This window comes from Barbatula barbatula (assembly GCF_947034865.1).
Source record: "Barbatula barbatula genome assembly, chromosome: 9".
NCBI lineage: Eukaryota > Metazoa > Chordata > Actinopteri > Cypriniformes > Nemacheilidae > Barbatula > Barbatula barbatula.
Genome location: NC_136772.1, coordinates 13262438 through 13286117, shown reverse-complemented (window position 1 = coordinate 13286117; position 23680 = coordinate 13262438). Strand labels below are relative to the sequence as shown.

Here is a 23680-nt window from a genome sequence, read left to right as displayed (position 1 = left end):
CGGCTATCCTGTTTGTGTCTGGTACCTGTCATGCCGGCTATCGTGTCCGTGTCAGCCCTTGTTTGGACTTCCCTTTGGACTCTTGTGTGCCCCTTCCCTTGGACTCTTGTGCTTGCTCGTTTTGATTTATTGTATTGTCATGTTGTATTATGTTGCCATTGTCACAGTCTGTCTTGTCTTGTTTGTGCCTTGAGGAGCATCAGGTTGCTGCTCCTTTAGGAGAGGCTTATGTCATGATTCTGCTGCATCATGTCATGTTTCTCTTGGTTTAGTAGCAGGATCATGACAGAACCTCATGTTAAATGTGGAGAGAGACAATTATTGTTCTTATGGCCTTCCATACTCTCTCCGGTCTCGTCATTGTTCCCATCCTCTTGTTACCTCGTTATTGATTAATGCCTACACCTGTTTCCCTCTTGATTTGCTCCCTTATTTAATGCCCTTGTGTCTTCTGTCTTGTGCTGGTTCATTGTGGTTTGTGTGGTGAGTTCACGTGTCTTGTTAGTTTAGTCTAGTGTAGTTTTGATGTTCATGTTCATAGTTTATTTTAGTCTTGTTTTGTTATTGTACCCATGTCATGTTCTGTTCTTTTACCTCCACGTGGGTCTTTGTTTTATTATTTATTAAATATATGTTAACCCCTTACCCGCTGTCTGCACCTGGGTCCTCTCTCTGTGTCTCACCACTCGAGATTCATGACAGACAGTAACAGACCTGTCTCTCTCCTCCCATTTATTGCAAAAACACTTGAAAGGGCAGTGTTCAACCATGTATCTTCCTTCCTATCCCACAATAAACTACTGGATGACAAGCAGTCCAGCTTTAGAAAAAAAAAACGCTCTACTGAGACTGCACTGCTATCGGTCACAGAAGCACTGCGGCTAGCAGAGGTGGAGTCTTAATTCTCGGTCCTGATTCTGCTAGACCTATCTGCAGTGGACAACCACCGTCAATTACCAGATAATACTGTCAACCCTGTCATCTTAACGAATCTCAGGCCCTCATCTCCACTGGTTCAAATCCTACCTCTCTGGCACATCCTTCAAGGTGTTGTGGAGGGGCTCGCGAAACGAAACAAACCAACAAAGAAACGAAACAAACCAAACAGGCACGGACCAGAGGCAAAAGAGCAATCCAGGGAACACAAAAGACAAGGAACCAGGGAAACCACTCAGAAATGCAGTGAAATACTAAACAAAACTTCACAGTGTGTGAATGAGTGAACATGGTATAAATAGACTGAGACTAACAGGGTGATGAGACACAGGTGGATGAAATCAGTGATAATGAGTCCGGGCAGTGAGTTATGGGAAATGTAGTTAGTGATAATAGTCTGATGTGGAGTGCCCTCTGGTGGTTCTTAAGGGCACTCCAGTTGGTGACCGTTACAGACAGCATGATGTGAACCATCAGTACATACAGTTTAAGTATAACATTATGTGTCATGATCCTGACTCACCTTGTCATGCATTTCTGGTCTTGTGGCAGGGTCATGACAGTTCCCACGTGTTTTGTGTGCCAGCGCATGGTCAATATCGCCCATCCCTAGTCATTCATTCTCAAAACTCTGATATTTCTCTATACTTCAGACCTGATGTATATCACCCTGAAGACATTTTTATTTGATATAATTAGAAACAACAAGCTATTATAAAGAGATAAATTGTAAGATGAAAAGCAACAAAAAACTGACAAAGCAAGAAAAACTAAAATGGTTAAACATTTAGTGATTACGAGTTTTATTTAACATGTAAGTCTTTACCAGTTGTTTTTCAGTTTGTAATTTTTAAGGCAAAGAAATCTCATATTTTTTATATATTTTTAATTAGTCCAATATATTTAAAGTAGAAAATGTTATTTATTTTTACGTTTTATAGCTTGACTTGTTCCTCAAAAGTCTGAAAGTGTGTTTTCATGTGCATGTGTTGCCTAATGTTTTTTATGTTTCTGTGAATAATGCATAAACAATTTAATGGCGCAAAAAATAACATTACACAATTTTTTGTGAGAAATTATTTTATTGAGACATTTATTTTAATGAACACTAATACCAGGATTCCATGATACGTCTCATGCTCATGAATCTCATGCCACCAATATTACTGAAGCTCCTGTATTCTCCAGGCCTGAACCACCACATTCTGCTTCTGTAGTGGGGCTGCTCATACATGAGCCAGTGACCATCCATCACATGACAGGACTGGCAGTGAGACATGCGGTAGTGGTCCATGCAGGAGTCATCCATCAGCTCGTACATCTGTAACAGCCAGCAAAATTAGGAAACAAGTAAATGTGTTTTTGCATTCCATTTAACTTTGTAAAAAGATTATGTGAATAACTCCTTAATTATTGACAAAGATTTCAGATAAACCCTTATAATTACAAGTAGATCATTTCTATTTATCAACCAATCGTTCAAAAAGTGTAAAGTGTTGGCATCTCCTTGATATTCAGAAAATGTAAAATCAGACAATGTAACCTTTCAAATTTTTCTTTTCACGATGCTAATCACAAAGATATTCAGCATAACAGAGGAGCGACAGCAGTCTATGACGAGAGAGGACTGGGCCCCGACATGTGTTAAGTTTGTGTTAATGAGGTGGCTGCCGGTCTTTTACTTCCGTGTTTGTTTATTTAATTAAAGTTTGTTATACCCTCGCCAGATCCCGCCTCCTTCCTTCCCTTTTATGGAACTTCATTACAGTGGTATTGCGTAATGCCTTAAAGTATAGACAGAGTAGATTGTTCTTAATCTACTGTACATGAAGCTGAACTGCAGTTATTTGTTGAATTCTTATGTATTTAATACAAAATGAATTTGTCAGGAGTTTCACTGGAGTTTCACAAGATTACCACTAGATTTACCACATTCTGTGCACATTGGACAAACACGTATAGGAGTTTGAAAAATATGCTTTTCCAAAGATTGACGGTAGAGTCTTTGTGACAGAAAGTGATGTAATAAGGTGCCTTTGAATCCGTATGAGTTAAGAATTTTGTTTCTAGAACTTCAGGTTGAATAACCTTAATTTTTCTTAAAACATGTTATATCTCTTTTATAAACAGTATATATATATATATATATATATATATATATATATATATATATATACATATATATATATATATATATGTATATATATATTAGCTGTATATTCTGTGTATATATTTAATTATTGGGAATATAATTGATCATATACAGTAGATAAATAATCTTTTTTTATAAAATTGTATTGTATTGAACACTATTATTTAGGTCTTGTGAAGTGTTTAATTTAAAATATTTTTACTATTATTTGATATAAATTGATTTATTATTTTTGTGGATAACACATACATTTTTAGGACACATTGATAAGTTTTGCAGAGAAATAATTTTATTGAAACACTAATACCAGGAATCCATGATACGCCTCATGCTCATGAATCTCATGCCACCCATATTACTGAAGCTCCTGTACTCTCCAGGCCTGAAGTACGACATTCTTCCTCTGTAGTGGGGCTGCTCATACATGAGCCAGTGACCGTCCATCACATGACAGGACTGGCAGTGAGACATGCGGTAGCGGTCCATGCTGGAGTCACAGTCGTCCATCAGCTCGTGCATTTGACCTCCAAAGTTCTCCTTCTCATAGATCTTCATTCTGTAGGATCCCCTGTGCTGTATTAAAAGAAGAGTCCAATGCGTTTGAACTTTTCAGGTAAGTTGTTTTGTGTATGCAAACTTTCTCTTATTTCCCCAAAGTAATTTTTTAAGGATGGAACTTACCATGGGGATCATACGGCAGGATCTGATGCAGTTGCTCATTTCAAACATAGACATGTAGTCAGCATACTCGCCCCTCTTAAAGAAATACTGGTTTCCCATGTAATTGGGATGATCATACATCATCCAGCATCCCCTCTCCACTCTACAGGAGTGACAGCGGCTCAGGTAGGAGGACATGTCAGAACAGTCGCCCATGCACTCATAAGAGCGACCCTGGAAGTTCCTCTCCTCATAGAAGGTGACCTGAAAATGAGAGTAAATCTCTTGGTGAATAAAGTGAAATATGCAAAAATCAAAGTGTGAAATTGTTGTGAATCAAGTTTACCTTCATGTTTGTGTTGGTTGATCTTCAGTAGTTCCACCAAAGGAGAAGCTAAAGCTGATTCTGGTTGTTTGCTGACTGCTGTCACTCGTACCTTTATACTAGACCCAGGCTAAAGACCACACAGCCTCTATTGTTAGTCAGTTCCTGACAGTGCATGTTGCAATAGAGGCCATCATAGGACTTACATTCTTTTGTAATTTTCCTGTCTATTGTGCTTCAGAAAACCTTTGACCCTTGTCCTGTGGGAATATTTTACAGATTAGTATTGCCCAACAAAATTAAGACAACTTTGTGTTTTTTCAATGAAAATTAATAAATGTTATTTTTAATGCTTATTTTTTTACAGTCATGCTATTACATAATCTTAATTTTGTATTATTTTTATGGATTTAGAAATTGAGTTAATATACAGTAGTTAATAGAAGTAGATTCTAGCGGACACACAGCTCAGGAACCTCAGCAGAGCTTAGAACCAGGAAGCAGCCAGTGGTGTCAGGGGCTAGTGTGGAACTGGGAGCCAGGGAAGATCCGAGGCTGCCATCCTGACCAAGGTAGGGAACACAGAGAACTCTGGGGAGGCCATTTTGGGCAAGGCAGATAACTCAGTGGCAATAATTTTTTTGCTGTGGTAAGGGGCACAGGGAACTCAAGGGCAGCCATCCTGGCCATGACAAGGGCACAAGAAATTTAAGGGCAGGCATCCTGGCTGTTGCAAAGGGCATAGGAACCTCAGGGGCAGCCATATTGGCTATGTTACGGAGAATAGGGGACAAAGGAATGGCCTCTTGGCTGAAACGGAACAGAGGAGACCTATGAGAAACCATCCATCCATGGGAAACCGCTCAAGATGGCGACTCTGCCTTAACTAACGACAGCTTTGGGAATCCTCTGCGAACGGATTGAGATTTGGTAATCATAGGTAAAAGGCAATGAGGCAGTGTTTGTTTATACATTAATAAAAGGTGGTGCAATTCAGAAATCGTAAACGAGACGTTGTGCACACCAGTCATTGAATTGCTTTCTGTATCATTACGGCCATTCTACTTACCTTGAGAATTCCCCCAAATTTTTGTTACGGTGGTGTATATTCATCCTAAAGCAGATGAGGCTAAAGTGACGCAGACTCTAGAACTTGTTGTTTCTAAACTGCAGAATGTTTTCCCTGATGCTTCTAATTCGATCATGGAAGATTTTAATCATTGCTCTTTGAAAGATTCCCTACGGAATTTCCAACAGTATGTCACGTTTGCAATGTGATATAAAAAGATGTTGGACTTGTGTTATGGTTCTGACAGAGGTGCATACAAATCCAGCTGTAATCCACCCTAGGGACTATCTGATCATAATACGGTGTTTTTAATTCCTGTGTATAAAACAGTTTAATGTTGAAAACAAATATATCAGGAAATGGACTGCAGATTCATCTTTAGCTTTGCAATGATTGGGAGGTTTTTGAAAACTCCTGTTCTGATATTGATTAATTAACTCATGTTGTAAAAAGTTATATAATTGTTTGTGAGGATATGTTGATCCCTCAAAAACTGTTTTAGTTAGAACATTTGTTGGTACAAATCCATGGATATCTAAATCCACAAAGTCCCCTATGATTGAAAGAAATAAGGCATTTCATGCTGGTGACTTGGGAAGGAAGCATGACCTGCAAAAACAAATAAAGTGTGAAGTTGGTTTAGCCAAAAATAAGTACAAGGAAAAAGTAGAGGGGGATCTTGAAGACCAGAAGAAATCCTGGTCAACTCCTATCGCTGCACGATAGAGAGCTTCCTGACCAACAGTGTCACAGTCTGGTACAGGAACTGTTCTGTTGCTGAGCTCAAGGCACTGCAGCGGGTGGTGAAAACAGCCCAGCGCATCACAGGGACTACACTTTCACCCATTGAGGACATCCAGAAGAAACGCTGTCTGCGTCGAGCTCGCAGCATTCTCAAGGACTCCTCTCACCCCGCTCATAGACTGTTTACTCTCCTGCCTTCCGGTAGGCGCTTCCGGTGCCTCCGGACAAGAACCAGCAGACTAAGAAACAGGTTTTTTCCCAGAGCTGTTTCATTATTGAACTCTGCCCCCCACTGATTCCACCACCTCTCAATGCTGCTATAACATTGTTTACATTGCACTACAGGGCTGCCATCCATGACTGAACTGTACACACCAGTACGTCATGTTATCTGCTCTACTGGACTGTTTACACACACACAGCATCATTTGCACTCTATTCTGCTCACTTGCACATCTGAAATATTATACTGAATGCTCATTTGCACTAATGGACCACTTTCATAATTGCATTAAATCATCTACTGCACTGTAACTTCAATAACTGCACTAACTTATCTACTGCACTGTAACCTTAACTTTACATAAACCTTATTAACTGCATCTACTCATCTATTGCACTGTAACTTCAATAACGGCATTAACTAATCTAATGCACTGTAACCTTATTAACTGTATTTACTCATCTTATGGACTGCAACTTGTTAACTACATTAACTCATATACTGCACCGTACCTTTAATAGCTGCATAACTCATCTACTGCACTGCAACTTTAATAGCTAATGTCTATAATTTATGCACACTTAAGTCACTTGCACTATTGTTTAGTCTAAATTATTATCTGTTCATAGCCACCTGTACATTAATGTTCATAGTATATAGCCATCTGTATATATTGTTAATAGTACATACCTACTGTAAAATATTTTCATAGTCCATACCCACTGTTTAATATTTTCTCAATATTGTATTCTGTATTTATTCACTATATATCCTGCACTTGCTATTTGCACTTCTGGTTAGACCTAAACTACATTTCGCTACACTGTACTTGTATATGTGTAATGACACTAAAGTTGATGTAGATTACTACACTAAATGTGTAGATGGAGTGTAGATAGTTTTTTTAATCAGGAGGATGTTATGTCTGTTTTTAAAATGAGTAAGGTCGGGAAAGCACCTGGACCAGATATGATTGGGGTACGTCTACCAAAGACATGTGCGGATCAATTGGGTCCTGTCTTTTTTAACATGTTCAAACAGTCGATTCATCTCCTAAAAAATCCCTAAATTGTGGAAAGAAGCCATAGTTGTGCCTGTAGGGAAGACAAATTATCCTAACTTTAGACCTGTCGTCTTGACATCATCGGGGATGAAAAGCTTTGAAAATTTGTCAGGGATGAACTTATATTGAAGACTCAGTCTTTTAGATCCATTGCAGTTTGCTTATCAGGCTAAAAGAGGAGTTGAGGATGCCTCTTCCACCTTGTAAAATATGATAATGAAACATCTGGAGGGATCAAAAACCTATGTTAGATTGCTCTTTGTAGAATTCTCATCAGCTTTTAATACTATTCAGCCTCATGTTATAATAAAGATATTAATATCATAGTTTAAATTAGAAATTAAGTTGGTGGGGTAGTTAATAGATTTTTTTAAGTGATAGAAGGCAGAGGGTGAGAGTAAATAGTACAGTTTCAGACAGCCTTTCCTCATCCACAGGCTCTCCTCAGGGATTTGTCCTCTCACCCCTTGCTCTACATTCAATATACTAATGATTGTGTAAGTAGACACATAGATAGATTTATTTTTACATTTGCTGATGATACTGTAATTGTTAGTTTGTTGAACAAGGATGAGAATGGTTCAGTGGTGAGTGATTTTCTGACATGGTGTGAGAGTGCTTTTTTGCAAGTAAACATTAAGAAAGCCACAGATATGGTAATTGATTTTAGAACTAGTCCCTCGTCTCCTCAACTACCCATAGTAAATAGTCAAATGATGAAATGGGCTAGCAGTTACAAGTACCTTGGGCTTATCATTGATAACAAGTTGCGTTTTGATACTCATGCTGAAGCAGTATGTAGGAAAGGCCAGCAATGGTTATACTGTCTTCGGAGGCTCTCTACCTTTAATATTAGTAGGACTCTTATGACCATGTATTATAAATCTTAAATTGAATTGTCACTTTGTTTTTCTATATGCTGTTGGTATGGTAATGTAAATGTTAAGCGCCGAAATTCATTAAATGGCATTGTTAACCAAGATAGTAAGGTTACTTGCTTTAAACAGACTGGGCTATTAGATAGTTTTGAAAAAATGTGTTCTACAGAAAGCTAAAGCTATTCTTGCAGATTGTACTCACCCACTGAATTCAATGCTGTGGTCATCGGAGACTCAATCGTCCGGAACGTACGTGCTTCCTCCACTAAATTTATGGTGCGAACTCACTGTTTTCCCAGTGCCTGTGTTCTTGATGTCACTGCGCAGGTAGCTGCGATCCTGAAGGACAACGTGAAGCTAGTCGTGCTGCACATGGGGGTAAACAACGTTAGGATGCGGCAGTCGGAGATCCTGAAGAGGGACTTCAGGAGTCTGATTGAGACGGTGTGCAACGCATCACCCACGGCGCTATCTGGGTCGCTTCCTACCTACCGACGAAGGAATGAAAGGTTCAGTAGACTATTTGTGCTTAATCAAGCACTTAATCAATGGTCAATGTCAAACTGTATTGAACAGAAGCTGCTCTTTGTTTATAATTGGGATTTTTTCTGGGGGTGACCTAGGCTTTTCCGCCCCGACGGCCTGCACCCCAGCAGCACGATAGCACGTTATCGACAGGGTAGAACAACTTCGACTGCTTAAGATAGTTTCACAAAGAACTTGCCAGATCAGACTCCTTTAATATTCATACCAATAAATACAGAATCGCTCGATGACATGACCAGCAACATGGGCACTATTTTCTCAAGACGACCGTCAAATGCTCATCCTAGAGATTACACAAACTCGAGCTTAACATCCCGTGCCATCCTCCTGCGAGAGCCTGCTGACTGACTGATCATATCATCCCAGCTCCAGCTCAGGCAATTCCATCCCCAACCAAGAGCTAAAACAGACCACTTGACACATTAATGCTTAACTAACAATACTTAGTATTTAATGGTTAACTTACATCACATGACAGCAGTTTGAAGTTATAGCTGCACTTAGTTACCTTATGCCATTACTATTTTCCCTGCTTATAACATTCCTCTGTTGTCTCGTATCGATTACAAAATAAGACAAAATTAGAGTTTACAGTTTCAATAAATGAAATTTCCTAAATCACAATTTATAAACTCTCCCTATTTTTCATGAATATTTTCTCAGTAATGCTTAATCAAAGTCACTGAGTGCAGCTTTGACACGTCAGAGGGGACCTGCCCTCCCGACTGAGACTGGTTTCTCCCAAGATTTTGTTCTCCATTTATTTATCGTTGGAGTTTGGGATCCTCGCCACAGGGCCGTGTTGGCTTGCTCACCAGGTGTAACGGTCACCAGCTGGAGTGCCCTTGAGGACCACTAGAGGGCACTCCACATCAAACTTATCATTCATTCACACACTACATTTCCCATAACTCACTACCCGGACTCATCAGCACTGATTGCACACACACCTGCAGATCATTCACATACACATATATACCACTTCCACACACCCATTCTTTGCGAAGTCTTGTTTAGCCTGTCTGACATTTCTGAGCGATTTCCCTGTGTTTATTCCTTCTGTGCATTATCTTGGACTGTTGATTTGACCGTGATTCTCTGCTGCCTGCCTCGACCTCTGCCTGTTCCTGTTTATGATTTTGGATATCCCTTGACACCCCTGACGCTGTTGTTGATCGCTGCCTGTTTGACCATTCTCTTTGAATAAAGCTGCATTTGGATCTAACCTACCTGTCCCGGAGCTGTTCATGACACCAGGAGACTGCTCTTATTAGATATTATGTATTAAAATGATCGTGCTTGCTCTATAAACACCATGCGCTATGTTTATACCTTTTCTGTGTTTTTCTAATTTTCACCTGTAAAGCTCCTTTGGAACAATGCACATTGTGAATAACACTATATAAATTATATAAAACTATAAAAACTAAAAACAACTGGGTAACACTTTATTATATGGTGCCCTTGTAATACATTATATGTATTTACTGTAGTATGTACTATAAATTATTCATAATTACATTTCCCTGAACCAAAACCTAATTCCAACCCTATAGTAAGTACATATATATACTATAGTATAGTAGTAGTTAATTTTGATTACTCAGTACTTAAATATATAATTACACTGTAACACAGGCACTGTAAAATACAGTTGTTACCAAAAACTGTGTAGGTGCTTTCATCTAAAACATAAAGTGTATATAATTCAAGGAATACAATTTATCTATGATATTTACACGGCTAACACAGCACTCTAGCAGATTATCTACAGGAATGCCTGAATATCACAGATACAATCTCTCAGTTAATTTAAAAAGCTAAATGTTTCTGGAATGCTGCCTGCTGTTGAGTAACACTATTATATTAAGCTCTCCTGGTGAAAAGAACTGACATACCCATATTGTAATATGTGTTGGATGAAACAGTATGAAACTTTCCTCTTTTACCTAGGAGCATTTTAAGTATTTTGCTTTCAACACAGTCAATTTTTAAAACCCCTCCTCCCACAACTAAGTTTAACGCAAATTGAAGCCGCAATTTAATGGCAAAGTCAGATGACTGAACATATTGTGTCTCAGCAGTCAAACAAATGAAGGCAGAGCATAAGAGAAATAGATGTGTCACAATCTCCAAACTAAAAAGTTCTCTATCCCAAGCAAATTAATTTAAATCTTCTGGGTAATAACAGCCGGAATGTTGTTTCAGTCCATTCACAGCCAGAAAAATTAGGAAACAAGTCAACTTTTCACCACCTTGGAATTTGTTCTGAGCAGTTTGGATTAACCTTTATTGTTTTTGCATTAGTTTTAACTTAAAAAATAATAGGCCATGTATCTTGGTCCGGAAGGAACGAAGCAAAGGTCTGGATCCGGACCGCTGTCCGCCTATTGAGAATGACTTAATCTACAATACATGAAGCTTAAATGTAGCAATTTGTTGAAATTTGTATTAAATACAAAAGAAAATTGTCAGGAGTTTCACTAGATGCTACGAACCACATTCCACGCAAATTGGACAACTTTGTTTCTACAACTTCAAGTTGAATAACCTTAATTGTTCTTAAAACAAGATATGTATATCATACCTATAATATATATATATATATATATATATATATATATATATAAACTATATATACTGTATATATATTTAATTATTGATAATATAAGTGATTATATAAAGTAGAAAACAAATCTATTTTGTAAAACTCTATTGTATTGAACACTCCTATTTAGGTATTGTGAAGTGTTGATTTTAAAATAGTTTTACTACTATTAGATATAAATTGATTTATTATTTTTGTGGATTATATATTCATTTTTAGGACACATTGATGAATTTTTTAGAGAAATTATTTTATTGAAACACTAATACCAGGAATCCATGATACGCCTCATGCTCATGAATCTCATGCCACCCATATTACTAAAGCTCCTGTACTCTCCAGGCCTGAAGTACGACATTCTTCCTCTGTAGTGGGGCTGCTCATACATGAGCCAGTGACCGTCCATCACATGACAGGACTGGCAGTGAGACATGCGGTAGCGGTCCATGCTGGAGTCACAGTCGTCCATCAGCTCGTGCATCTGACCTCCAAAGTTCTCCCTCTCATAGATCTTCATTCTGTAGGATCCCCTGTGCTGTATTAAAAGAAGAGTCCATTACGTTTGAACTTATCGGGTAATTTTTTTGTGTATCGAAACTTTTTCGTAATTCCCCAAAGTAGTTTTTTTAAGGATGGAACTTACCATGGGGATCATACGGCAGGATCTGATGCAGTTGCTCATTTCAAACATAGACATGTAGTCAGCATACTCGCCCCTCTTAAAGAAATACTGGTTTCCCATGTAGTTGGGATGATCATACATCATCCAGCATCCCCTCTCCACTCTACAGGAGTGACAGCGGCTCAGGTAGGAGGACATGTCAGAACAGTCGCCCATGCACTCATAAGAGCGACCCTGGAAGTTCCTCTCTTCATAAAAGGTGACCTGAAAATGAGAGTAAATCTCTTGGTGAATAAAGTGAAAAATGCCAAAATCAAAGTGTGAAATTGTTGTGAATAAAGTTTACCTTCATGTTTGTGTTGGTTGATCGTCAGTAGTTCCACAAAGGAGAAGCTGAAGCTGATTCTGGTTGTTGGCTGACTGCTGTCACTCGTACCTTTATACTAGACCCAGGCTAAAGACCACACAGCCTCTATTGTTAGTCAGTTCCTGACAGTGCATGTTGGAATAGAGGCAATCATAGGACTTACATTCTTTTGTAATTTTCCTGTCAATTGTGCCTCAGAAATCCTTTGACCTTTTTCCTGTGGGAATATTTTACTGATTTAATCTTTTAATGAAAAAATGATGACCATTTTGCATGCTTTCAATTAAAATGATTACATGGTCTTTTTAATGGTTATTTATTTACACTCATGCTATTATATAATCTTAATTTTGTATGATTTTTTAATGGATTTAGAAATTGAAGTTATATAGTTAATAGATGTAGATTCTAGCATGCGGACACACATTTTACAACTTTGTTTTCTTTCCATTTTTAAGGTCTCGGAAAGCGATTAAACACTTTTATACATAATATGCTTTCATATCTTTTTGAAAATCTGTCATATCATCCAGCAAGATTAGCACAAACAGCGACCAGACTGGTGTAAAGACATAAAAATCATTATAATCCGAACAGTAAACAGGCAACAGGTAAATGTCCATAGGTAAAAATAATCCAAACAGGCAATAGGTAAATGTCCGCAGGTAAATATTCCAAGATTAAGATGCAAGGATGCCCTCCTGACTAAGGCAGGGAACACAGAGAACTAGGTGGCAATCATTTTGGCTGTGGTCAGGGGCACAGCAAGCAACCATCTTGGCTCTGACCAAGAGCACACAGAAATCAGGGGCAGCCATTTTGCCTGTGGCAAGGTGCATAGGGAACTCAAGGGCAGCCATCCTGGCTGTGACATGGGCTCAATAAACTAAAGGGCAGCTTTCTTGAGTGTGGTAAGGGGCATGGGGAACTCAATGACAGTCATCTTGACTGTGGCAAGGGGCATAGGGAACTCAAGGGCAGGCATCCTGGCTGTTGCAAAGGACATATGGAAATCAGGGGCAGCCATCTTGGCTGAAATCTTCCATCCTGATGTTACAACCCTAACAGCTGGAGGTTCTGGGAGATTGAGGCTGAGTGGAAGTTTGGGACAGGCCTTGTTGACAGTCTCAGAGGTATCAGGAACATGGGTTCCCTTTCTGTCTGTCTCTCAACGTTGAAAGAGAGGGGTTTGACTTAAGAACCTATCATCTCTGATTGTTCTTTTAAAAGGCCAATGAACTTGGCCCGCACTGCGAACATATGCCGATCAAGGTGTTGCAGTCACGGTTCGCTGTGTTCTTCGGGACGCAGCCACAAGATCATCTGCTTCCGGCTAACAAACGAGCAGTGATGTGGGGACAGCCGTGGACCGCCCATGCCCCGACACGCTCACCAAACCCGTTTCCGATGGGTAGTGGTCGACCAACCATTAGCAGACTCACACGGGTGCATGATGAGGATGAGATTTTCGTCGCAGCATCGGATGGCGACTTGCTGGCATCGGACGCTGAAGACTCCCTGGTGTAAACCGCGTTCCGCCCCATTCCCTTTTTTCTGTAGGTGCATGAGGAGCTCACCAAGACCTGGAATGCCCCATTTTCGCCGCATTAATCTCAAACAAACTCTGTCGCTCTAACTTGCCTCGACATGGAGGGGGGCTAAGGGACCAAGGCTCCCTTACGTGGCATTTAAATTCTTGGACACTTGTGTCATAGGCTTACTGCTGCAAGCCAAGGCGTTGAAGTGGACGAGTGAAGACTTGGCCAAGCGTCATGCAGGAAAAGGTGCACCGCCACTGAAAGGTGTACATCACGGTACGTAGCGTACATCAATCGCCAGGGTGGCGTACACTCATGGCAGGTGTCGCAACTCGCCCAATGCCTCCTCCTTTGGAGTCGTCAGCAGCAGGTGGAATACCTTTTCAGCCCCTTTGGGAGCAGTTTGGTTAGGAGCAGGTTGACCTGTTTGCCTCTCTGGACACCACCCATTGCCAGCTATGGTAATCCCTGACCGAGGCCCCCCTCGGCACAGATCTCTCGTCCGTACCATCCTTGGACCTTAATCTTAAAAAAAACCTTTTGAGCCCTGGGAGACGCCGCTCTTTCTCATCTCTCGATGAAGACGATTCTCCTTGTAGCGCTCGCCTTAATCAAGAGGTTAGTGGACCTACAATTATTCTTAGCCTAGAGTTCAGACCCACACACTCTCACATTATCCTTGGACCCGGCCCGGCTATGTGCCCAAAGTTCCCATCACTCCCTTTTGGGACCAGGTGATGAACCTTTAGGCGCTCCCCACTGGGGAGGAAGACCCAGCCCTCTCCGTGTTGTGTCCAGTTCTCGCACTGCGCCTCTAGTTGGACCGCCCGCAGAGCTTCAGGAGTTAGAGAAATTAGGCCTTTTTCAAGCTCTGGGACCCCCTACCTCTCCACTGGAAGGTTACAGTTTTGCACTGGCACTCACGTCTAACAACCCCAGGCCAGTCAGCGTCGATCTGATAGAGATTGTGACATGGCACAACACTGTTGCATTTCCATAGGAACCCCATTATGTCGACACAACGTCAAGAGGCCGACAGAAAGGGAACTTTCATGTCCTTTCATGCCACAATGCTGGCTGCCCGCTGCAGCAGTCGAGACAAGATTATCAGGCTCCTTACAGAAAAGGTGAATGAATGCAGCTGGCCGGCTCCCTTTTATACCCAGATATGGACCGGCATGCAAATGTTATTTGCTAATTTTCATTGGCCTTTTCAAGTCAGTCAGAGATCATAGGTTCTCAAGTCAAACCCCATTCTGTCGACACAATGTCTTGTTCTCTCCATCAGGGAACGGAGGTAACATACGTAACCGAGACGTACATCCGTAACCGAGACGTTTCAGAAACAGCCTCCTCGGCTGTGGTAACTGAGATAAAAGGTGAGCTTCATTTGGATGTAGAAGTGCAGAAGTTCAGTTTTCACTATAAAAGCATCGTAGATGTGGCATAATGTAAACAAAACATGTTTAAACTCTGAAAATGAACGTATTTTTTGTAGATATGACCTGGAAAGGATCTAAGTTAGTACAAGTAGGAAAATAAATATTTATATTCATTTTATTAGGGTTTTTGAACATGGACATATTTTAAAATCGGACACTGCTCAAAATATAATAGTGCAATAAGAAATAATGTTGTAGTTCATTATAAACATATCCAAACAGGGAAAAACAACAGGGTCACCATGTAAGATAAAAGATGAGCTTGATTAAACAAACTTGTAAACAAACTGGGATTTAAAGGGTTAAAATTCTCATGTAGTGCCTGGATCATTGAGCGTAAAGCCATTTTGTTTCTCCATGGGAAATTTACGACTCCTCGATCTTCATTACATGTAGACTAGAGTTTAATAAACAAACATATATTCACTTGTGATGGGCTTTCTGTGCTCAATGTTCATATACGACACTTAAACTTTGTTAGATTTACGCTACCTTTTCTTTAAACTCTGTTTGGTAAAGTCACATTACTTATGGTCATGATCATCATTATTTTAAGATGCAGCTAAAACTGCTACACTGAAAATAATTTAATTTTTGGTAGTTATGATAAAAACCTATTCTAGTGAAAAAAATTAAGTCAATGAAAGTGTGGAAAAACATGGATATATATAATATTTTTATGACAGTTTTTGGACATACCTAAGTGTGAGTTTAAGACCTTACATTACATACAAAAAATCACGAGAAAAAAATTATCTTACATTACATAAAAAAATAACAATGCATTAAAATTATTTAATTAAAATTATTATTGTTGTTGATTAATAACATATCTAAGACTGCTTCACATTGTGCTCAAACTATTCCTGAATCCCTTACATTGTGTATTAAACTCACCTCAGTATGTCCCATTGATCCCCATTGTTTCTTTGTGGCTCCCAAGCATACAAAGGACTCTGTTATCTCTTCGTGTTTCAACTCCTGATAAACAAGAACTGTCATTGACATCTGCTCAAGAACTATATTCAGTTCAGTCGAACTATATTCAGTTCAGTCGAACTATATTCAGTTCAGTCATGATGAAGCTCGGAGTGATAAATTCAACCAGCATTTATTGGCATAGACATGAGATGTACATGAGCTTGATTTTGGCGGATGAGATCTGCTATACTACTGTTGAAATTATACAAAAATATTTTAGCTTATTCAAAAATAACAAAGGAATGCTGCTACAAGAAAGTAGAACCCACTCAAAGCAGTGGACACCTAGCCCATTATAATTATTGCAAGTGGCCGATAAGTGGCCAGATATCCCCCAAAATATGTGTACTGCTGCTGCCCCATTTGCTATAGGCGTTTGTATGGTTACTTCTTTAGAACTACTATCGTCAAAGATAACGAACAAAAGTGATGGCATAAAAGAAAAACATTGATGCAAGATTTACTCAATAGCTATTATTTTTATTTTGGCGAAATGGATCTAGACCCCTCAGGACCCCCACCCGAACCGGAAAAAATACTAGTTTACAAACACAGAGACTCGTACAAATAGAACTGTAATGTAGAAGAAGATAGGAACAATTACATATCCAGGGAAAATAAATTAATACACTCATAAAAGGAAGGAGTTGGGGTGGAGGTGGGTTACGACGCAACATGCTGATGTGAATGTGGCAAGGGGGGTGTGGTTTAGCAGAGTCTGCACCGAAGGGAAGAGGCGCAGGAATGAAGGTGAGTAAGTAGGTCAAGTGCATATTACCATCACCTGGGCCTCGTTACAGTGCTTGGTGAGGAGACGCTTTAAAATGCCAGCAGTCAGCAGACAAAGCTGAGAGAGACTGGCTGGGAGACACCTGTCCGCTGCTTGTGTGGAGATGAAGGAACCCACAGATGCGACTACAAGCATACTGTATATAAAGTTGATTCTGAGTTATGAGTTGTTGTGAAGCGCAGTGGCGCTATATTACGTCTCGTTCCATCCATCAGGGAACAGAGGTTACATACGTAACCGAGACGTTCCCTTTCGGTTGGTCTCTCAACGTTGTGTCGAACCGACAGATGGCGTTCCTATTGAAAACTGCAACATCACCTCAGGATGACAAAATCTCCGCTGCAGAGCTTTGTAAAGTATATCATGCAGTCACGCATCACCAGTCATACAGGAGTGTCTTGAATAAAAACAAATACTCTCAACAAACACTTTTTTGCCTCTTCTGTTACACAAAAGTCTACATCAAGATATGTTGTAGATCAAATTGTCTGGCAATGAAAAGAGTAGGCTGTTTCAGAATCACTGTATCATGATACCATCGATATGATGGACAAAATTGTATTTGTATTTGCGAATACACCAGATGCAGTTATTCTTGCCTCACTAAATGCCGCAAAGTGTCCTTTTTGGTGTTATGGAAATGGCCACCCTATCGCTGGTTGACGTGTGCATAAATAATGCCCAATAAGGGACTAAGAAAAGTTTTTACTTAACAGAATTTCATGTTCGAAAAAAGACTTGCTGAAACCTATACGAACCTTGGGTGAGATATCGAGCACAGGAATATTACTTCACATGTTCACCTATGCAGATACCAATTATGTCAGGAAGTACGAAGTGTGCTTAATTGCCGTGCTGTAGTCAATACTTCTAAAGTTATGGGTTGCCTGGTTGTAACACCTGCTTTTAAAATAATGCTTTTGATGCTATATAATTAAGGGACCAGAGAATTTCACATTTCAATGAGCCATGTCTATTACACCCCAAATAAACATACAGTCAATACCTTTCAAACTCCGTTGCATGGTAAATATCAAACAGTTCAGTTCAGACTTTTGTAGAAGTGTCTTTTATTACTCAAGGTTCAGTCTTAAGTGACGAAGCAATATGAAACGGTACTTTGGTGCCTTGTCGATGAGGCCACATCTGAGTTTACAAGTAACTGTCAGTAATGTGAACTGTAGTTTGTGAATGAACCTTCACTCTCTCAATACCTTTGATGGGCATGGAAGCTTGGGAGCTGGCTTTGACTAAGGAGGATGCATTGAAAATGAGCTTGTCGAAAAGTTTAATTCTCTGATCTCTTTTTTTATAAGGAGATCAACCATCTTGATGACCCCGAGATGGTCGATCTCCTTATAAAATAGAGATAGACAAAAAATTTTTGTTTGGTCCGTTTTCCGGCTACCATTTACCATAATTCAGAAGACAAGTTCACATCATTGACAAGAGTCAGTAAGGTTTAGATTTTTGGTGGTGGAGATAATGGGAGGCGAGACTGGGCATGAAGGGCTGAAAAGAGTGACCAAAGGGTAAGCGATGGTGCTATGTGCTACAGAGCGACAAACTGTGCAGGTAATGTTTTGAACTCGTAAAGAAAACCCAACTGTGAAGCTCAGTGTCCAGGACCCCCCAGTAAGGGCACTGAGCCACCCTGATTGCACATTTAAGGGAGTACATTTTGTGATGCGTGTAAAAGTTTTTTTCAACCGAAAGAACGCTAACGGTGGGGTTCAGGACGGTGGCCAGAGGGAAGGGGGAATGACTGTGAGTTTGGCCGTGGGTTTGAGGGTGGGAAGGGAATCTGTAGGCCGGGGCCTGAATCATTAGCGAAAACAACCAATCGTTGGTGGCGGACGGTGGCGGACGGTGGCGTCGCTGACGGGGAGTAGAGCAGCAATGTTGGTTGCTGTGAACCGGGCCGGCTGCTGTTTCCAGGCTGGGGCGCTGCGAAATGCTCTGGAGCGCCAGAATGTCCTGGACGGTGTGACTGTCTTTGTCAATGGAAGTCGGGGTCTCAGACATGTTGAAAGTCATAAGATGACGCAGGTAAGATGGCTGCCTTATTTATAGGATAGCTCATTTCAGCTGAGGGTAGAAGTAGTTGTTGATTCGGATCAGCTGGGCTTAATTATATGCTCCATCTCCTCCCGAACTTTGTTCATCACATCATTTGGCCAACTCGTTTTTTGACAAGTTATTGTAAAATATATACATTATATAAATGTTAGGCATGAGAAGCCAGCATGTTTAACATTGTAATGGAGTCAGAATGCATAAATCACTGTTGAACCAGCCCTTTAAAGCAATTCAAATCTGAATATGTACAATTCCATATTGACAAACAACAAAGTTATTTTGTCTCCTACATGTATCTATCCTGTAAATCCAAAATGTATAATTTTGTGTTTTATGTAAGAAACTAATTTTGAATGTGTGGATGGAGGGAGTAAGTAAAGAATGACAAAAATATTTCACATTCCTCTTTTTTCATTTCACGTCTGTTCTCATCATTGTTCTTTGGGACATGGGTACCAGTATCAGCTCAATCTGAATTTCAGAATGTTCATTTTGCAATATTATACATCAGAATGATTTCTTTCACCAAATGAAGTGTATTTACTTTTAACAGGACTCCATAATGCGTCTGATTGAAGTAAATTTCAGTGGCCCTACACCCATATCCCCAAAGCTATAGTACTCCCCTGGCCTGAGGTATATCATTCTGCCTTCAAAATTAGGCAGTTCATACAGAAGCCAGTGCCCATGTGTGACATTGCAGGACTGGCAGCCAGACATGCTGAAGCGTTCCTGGATGGATTCACAGTCATCCATCAGCTCGTACTTCTGTCCAAAAAAATTATCCTTTTCAAAAATTCTTATTCGGAATGTTCCTTTATGCTGAAGGGCAAATTACAAGTCGTATTAATATGTTTCTTATTTTCACCATCAGTTTCAACAGAATGAAAAAATTGAGCATCTGGATTTACCATTGGAATCATTTTGCAGGATCTGATGCAGTCACTTATGTCAGTGCTCATGATCTGGTTGTTATCGGGATACTCTCTTCTTCTTACCAGCATTTGGTGACCCATGAAGTTTGAGTGCTCATACACCATAAAACAGCCGCTTTCCACCCTACAGGAACAACAGCGGCTCAGATATGAGGTCACCTCAGGGCAGTCACCACTGATCTCATGGCTACGACCCTGGAAGTTTCTGTCCTCATAGAATATTATCTGAAAAGCATCAAAAAAGTTGTGTTGTGTAAAAAATATAACATGTTTTTTATATATGCTGTGCAAGATCTAGTTGAAGTAAAATCTGTTAATTAGTTCAAACTAAAATGTTCTTTCAATTATTAATTTAGGACTAGCATCTATGTTCTTGAGCATAAAGTAGATATCTCTTACCTTTCCCATGATTTAGCTTTTTTCTATAGTGCCAGTGTTTTACAAGCATACAACATCAGCATGTGTCGCTTTTATACTGCACTTGATTGCTAAAAAAATCTATAGGCCATTGTTTGAAGCTCTTACTCAGCTATCCTATTTTTTCTGAACCAGTTTACAGGTGATTACCAGAAGTGTTTGCACCTGGATCTCTGCCAGATGTGACTTTTCTCAATCGTAGGTCATTATGTGGACAGCTCCATCGCTACCTTGAGTAAATTGTTTATCACTTTATAATACTAAAACAGTGATATGCTTATTTTCAGGATAACCAGTACATTGAACAAAGAGTTTATGTTGAGGGTTTATTATGGTTAAATTCTTTCAGGTCATTTGAGACAGTAAACGTAACCGTAGAACTTTGTTTATATTGTAAACAAAATAAATGACCAATAATTTATATTTAAGATAACTGGTATCTGTATAATCTATTTTTACGAGACTAAAGAGTAGAGAAACAGTTCACAATAGGTTTATTGAAGTAGCAACAAGTTTCTAGAAATTTTTTGTTTTATTAGTTTTAATGCTGTTCTGGATATGAAAGATAGATCAGTTGAGTCACATAATATTGTGATACTACATGTACATTAATGCAATAAATTGTTTATGTTGAGTTCAGTTTGTGACCTTTTTTAACAGGCTCTGTTGTGTTAATGCCAGTAAATCTTGTATGACCACAATGTAAGGTATTGGGCATGAACAGCTCTCAGTATGACTCCAAAACACTATTATTGACGTATTTTTTAAAGCATGTTAATGATAATTCATATATTAATATTACATCTAGTCAACTCAAATTAATAAGTATTTGATTAAAAACTATTCTTAAATTAATATGCATTTGGAAACATCCAGGCCGATGATCCAGGCATACTGATGATAGTCCTCTTTAAAATACTAATATTAAATATTTGACAGTTCTAATGGAAATCATGATGGTGATTGAAATGAATCCAAATGAAAAGAAATGCTTGTGATCGTTTTATTTTTAATGCTTTTATTATTATTATTTATGTTCACAGACTGTGACTTTAACACAAGTCCATGATTCCTCTAACAGAACTGAATCTGACGTTGCTATATCCCATATCCCTGAAGCTCCTGTACTCTCCAGGCCGGAAGTAAATCATTCTGCCTCTGTAGTGGGGCTGCTCATACATGAGCCAGTGACCCTCCATCACGTGACAGGACTGGCAGTCGGACATGCGGTAGCGGTCCATGAAGGAGTCGCAGTCGTCAGTGAGCTCGTACATCTGACCTCCAAAGTTCTCTCTCTCATAAATCCTCATTCTGTAGGATCCCTTGTACTGTAAAATCAAACGCCAACGACCGTTCAACACTTTGCTTTTAACATCTCAACTTTTTTAAAGCATTTGTATTACATTACTAATAATATTTTGTATGTACCTGAGGAACCATGCGGCAGGACCTGATGCCGTCGCTCATTCCCATGCGCATGTAATCAGCGTACTCGCCTCTCCTCATGAAGAACTGGTTCCCCATGTAGTTAGGACGTTCGTATACCACAAAGCAGCCATTCTCCACCCTGCAGGAGTTACAGCGGCTGAGGTAGGTAGACATGTCAGAGCAGTCGCTGCTGCACTCATAAGAGCGACCCTGAAAGTTCCTGTCCTCGTAAAAGATGATCTACAAAAATATACACAAATAAAGATTGTGATATTAATATGGTGTTCATAAGTATATTTGACGTTTGCAGTATTGCAAACGTTCAAATACACAAACCTAATACTATGTATAGGAATTACACTATTAATAATTGCATTGCATTTACTCTATTGGTTTAATCCCACCGATACATACCTTGCCCATGTTTCTAGTCTTAGTGGGATTCTGTCCAGCTACTATGCGTCTGACTGCTGGCTTTTATACTTTATAGTCTGATAATGGGTTTTGTCATTCAAATAGCCTGGAACCTGATGAACAAGCAGGTCTGTGATTTCTGTTAATTTAAATTGTGCAATCACAGCCTACAATGAAAGAGAAACAGAGAGAGAGAGAGAGAGGCAGAAAGAGATAGGGAGAGAGAGGGGGAGGCTAGGGAGATCTGGTTGGGCACAAGTTACCAAGTGTGATGGTTTCTATCCAAATTCTTTTGAAGTAATACAAAACTTGAAACATTTAAAAATATAAACAGTTTTTGAGCTTGGTTTTCTTTGTTTGTTTATGACATTTGTATATGAAATAGTTATTTCAAAATGAACTCTTTTGTGAATATTATGCACATGAAATTTGCTTTGATTTCTATTGCTAGAGTAAAGATTGTAATCGTACAGAATCTCTTGCTGATGTTTGGTGTAAATACTATGTATCTCACCCTTTAAAAATGTATTCTCAATATTCTGATCACATTTGTAATTTTTGGGAGGATCTATTGACAGAAATGCCTTACCGTGGGTCCCTTTGCATGGAATTCTCCATGTTGTTTCTACAAGTAGCACTAAACGGACAAACTCTACAGAGCGCATTTCATATACGCTATCTTATTCAGGAATAGGTTGTTTGCAGATAACGTACCAGCGTTGTCAGAAGTGCAGATGTTGGGCAGCAAGTGATTTTCTCCATAGGAGAATTCACTTTCACAAACTTAAAATGCCTACATTTGTGCAGAGGCAGGCCACCATTGATGCAGAGCATGCAGGCTGTCATGTTGGGCTTGGATCCTTGGCCAACGGAGCCTGAGGCCAACTGCCCGCTCACAAAAATATTTTAGGGTGAAGGGGAGCCACAAGATAAAAGCACCTTCGAGGACCATACTGGGAGATAATGTGTTGATAGTGATCATTAAGACTAACACAGAACAGTTCTATTAATACACAGTCCGGATATTTTGAATAACAGGCAATGTCCAAGAAAGTCTATACATGCTCCTCAAGGGAAACGTAACCTTGGTGGAGTCGGGCCAAAACAACTGCTGGATCCAGTCATTTAGAAAAAAAGTACTTTGCCATTTCACTTTTTGTGCAATGTCAAATGGCAATAATTTAGTGTACCGTAATCATCTTCAAGGGCTCCATTTAAATTTTATGAAGTATTTGATATTTGTTCTTTTCGGTGCACTGTGCTCTGAAAATGGTTAGTACTGTCCATGGATATTTAGAGGCCTGGCTTTTAGTTATGGTTTGTGTGTCTCGCCGGCAGTCGCCCATGAGGGGGCTGTCGGCTGTCAATTTACATTTTTATATTTTAATTAAAAGTTGTTTTATGTTCGCCGGTTCCCGCCTCCTTCCTTCCTTTTATTGAACTGCGTTACATTGGTGCCGAAA

The 23680-nt window shown here is 39.6% G+C and overlaps 3 protein-coding genes across 4 annotated transcripts; all 3 read right to left on the bottom strand.

Moving 5' to 3' along the window:
- Nucleotides 1-3322: 3322 nt before the first annotated feature.
- On the bottom strand, nt 3323-4181 carry LOC306898514 (gamma-crystallin M2-like). The gene is made up of 3 exons (XM_079464041.1): nt 4095-4181; nt 3770-4012; nt 3323-3661 (listed from the first exon to the last, which is right to left on the bottom strand). The coding sequence occupies exons 1-3, from the start codon at nt 4098-4100 to the stop codon at nt 3389-3391; spliced, it is 522 nt and encodes a 173-aa protein (XP_079320167.1). The 5' UTR covers nt 4101-4181; the 3' UTR covers nt 3323-3388.
- A 7194-nt stretch (nt 4182-11375) lies between these two features.
- Nucleotides 11376-22256, bottom strand: LOC306898512 (gamma-crystallin M3). 2 transcript variants are annotated; one of them, XM_079464039.1, is made up of 3 exons: nt 12173-12335; nt 11848-12090; nt 11376-11739 (listed from the first exon to the last, which is right to left on the bottom strand). In XM_079464039.1, exons 1-3 carry the CDS (start codon nt 12176-12178, stop codon nt 11467-11469), a joined length of 522 nt encoding a protein of 173 aa, XP_079320165.1. In that variant the 5' UTR covers nt 12179-12335; the 3' UTR covers nt 11376-11466. The 2 variants fall into 2 exon arrangements, with proteins under 2 accessions (XP_079320165.1, XP_079320164.1); XM_079464038.1 differs by lacking the exons at nt 11376-11739; nt 11848-12090; nt 12173-12335 and adding exons at nt 20623-21703; nt 21804-22043; nt 22218-22256.
- On the bottom strand, nt 17891-20404 carry crygm5 (crystallin, gamma M5). The gene is made up of 3 exons (XM_079464037.1): nt 20358-20404; nt 19935-20183; nt 17891-19845 (listed from the first exon to the last, which is right to left on the bottom strand). Exons 1-3 carry the CDS (start codon nt 20364-20366, stop codon nt 19570-19572), a joined length of 534 nt encoding a protein of 177 aa, XP_079320163.1. The 5' UTR covers nt 20367-20404; the 3' UTR covers nt 17891-19569.
- Nucleotides 22257-23680: the final 1424 nt, after the last annotated feature.

Excerpts from the sequence above, each read along its gene's own strand:
- LOC306898514 (XM_079464041.1), bottom strand. Across the intron at positions 3,662-3,769 it reads CCTGCCGTATGATCCCCATG|CACAGGGGATCCTACAGAAT; the intron begins GTAAGTTCCATC and ends CTTTTAATACAG.
- crygm5 (XM_079464037.1), bottom strand. Across the intron at positions 19,846-19,934 it reads CCTGCAAAATGATTCCAATG|CATAAAGGAACATTCCGAAT; the intron begins GTAAATCCAGAT and ends TTTGCCCTTCAG.
- LOC306898512 (XM_079464038.1), bottom strand. Across the intron at positions 21,704-21,803 it reads CCTGCCGCATGGTTCCTCAG|TACAAGGGATCCTACAGAAT; the intron begins GTACATACAAAA and ends TTGATTTTACAG.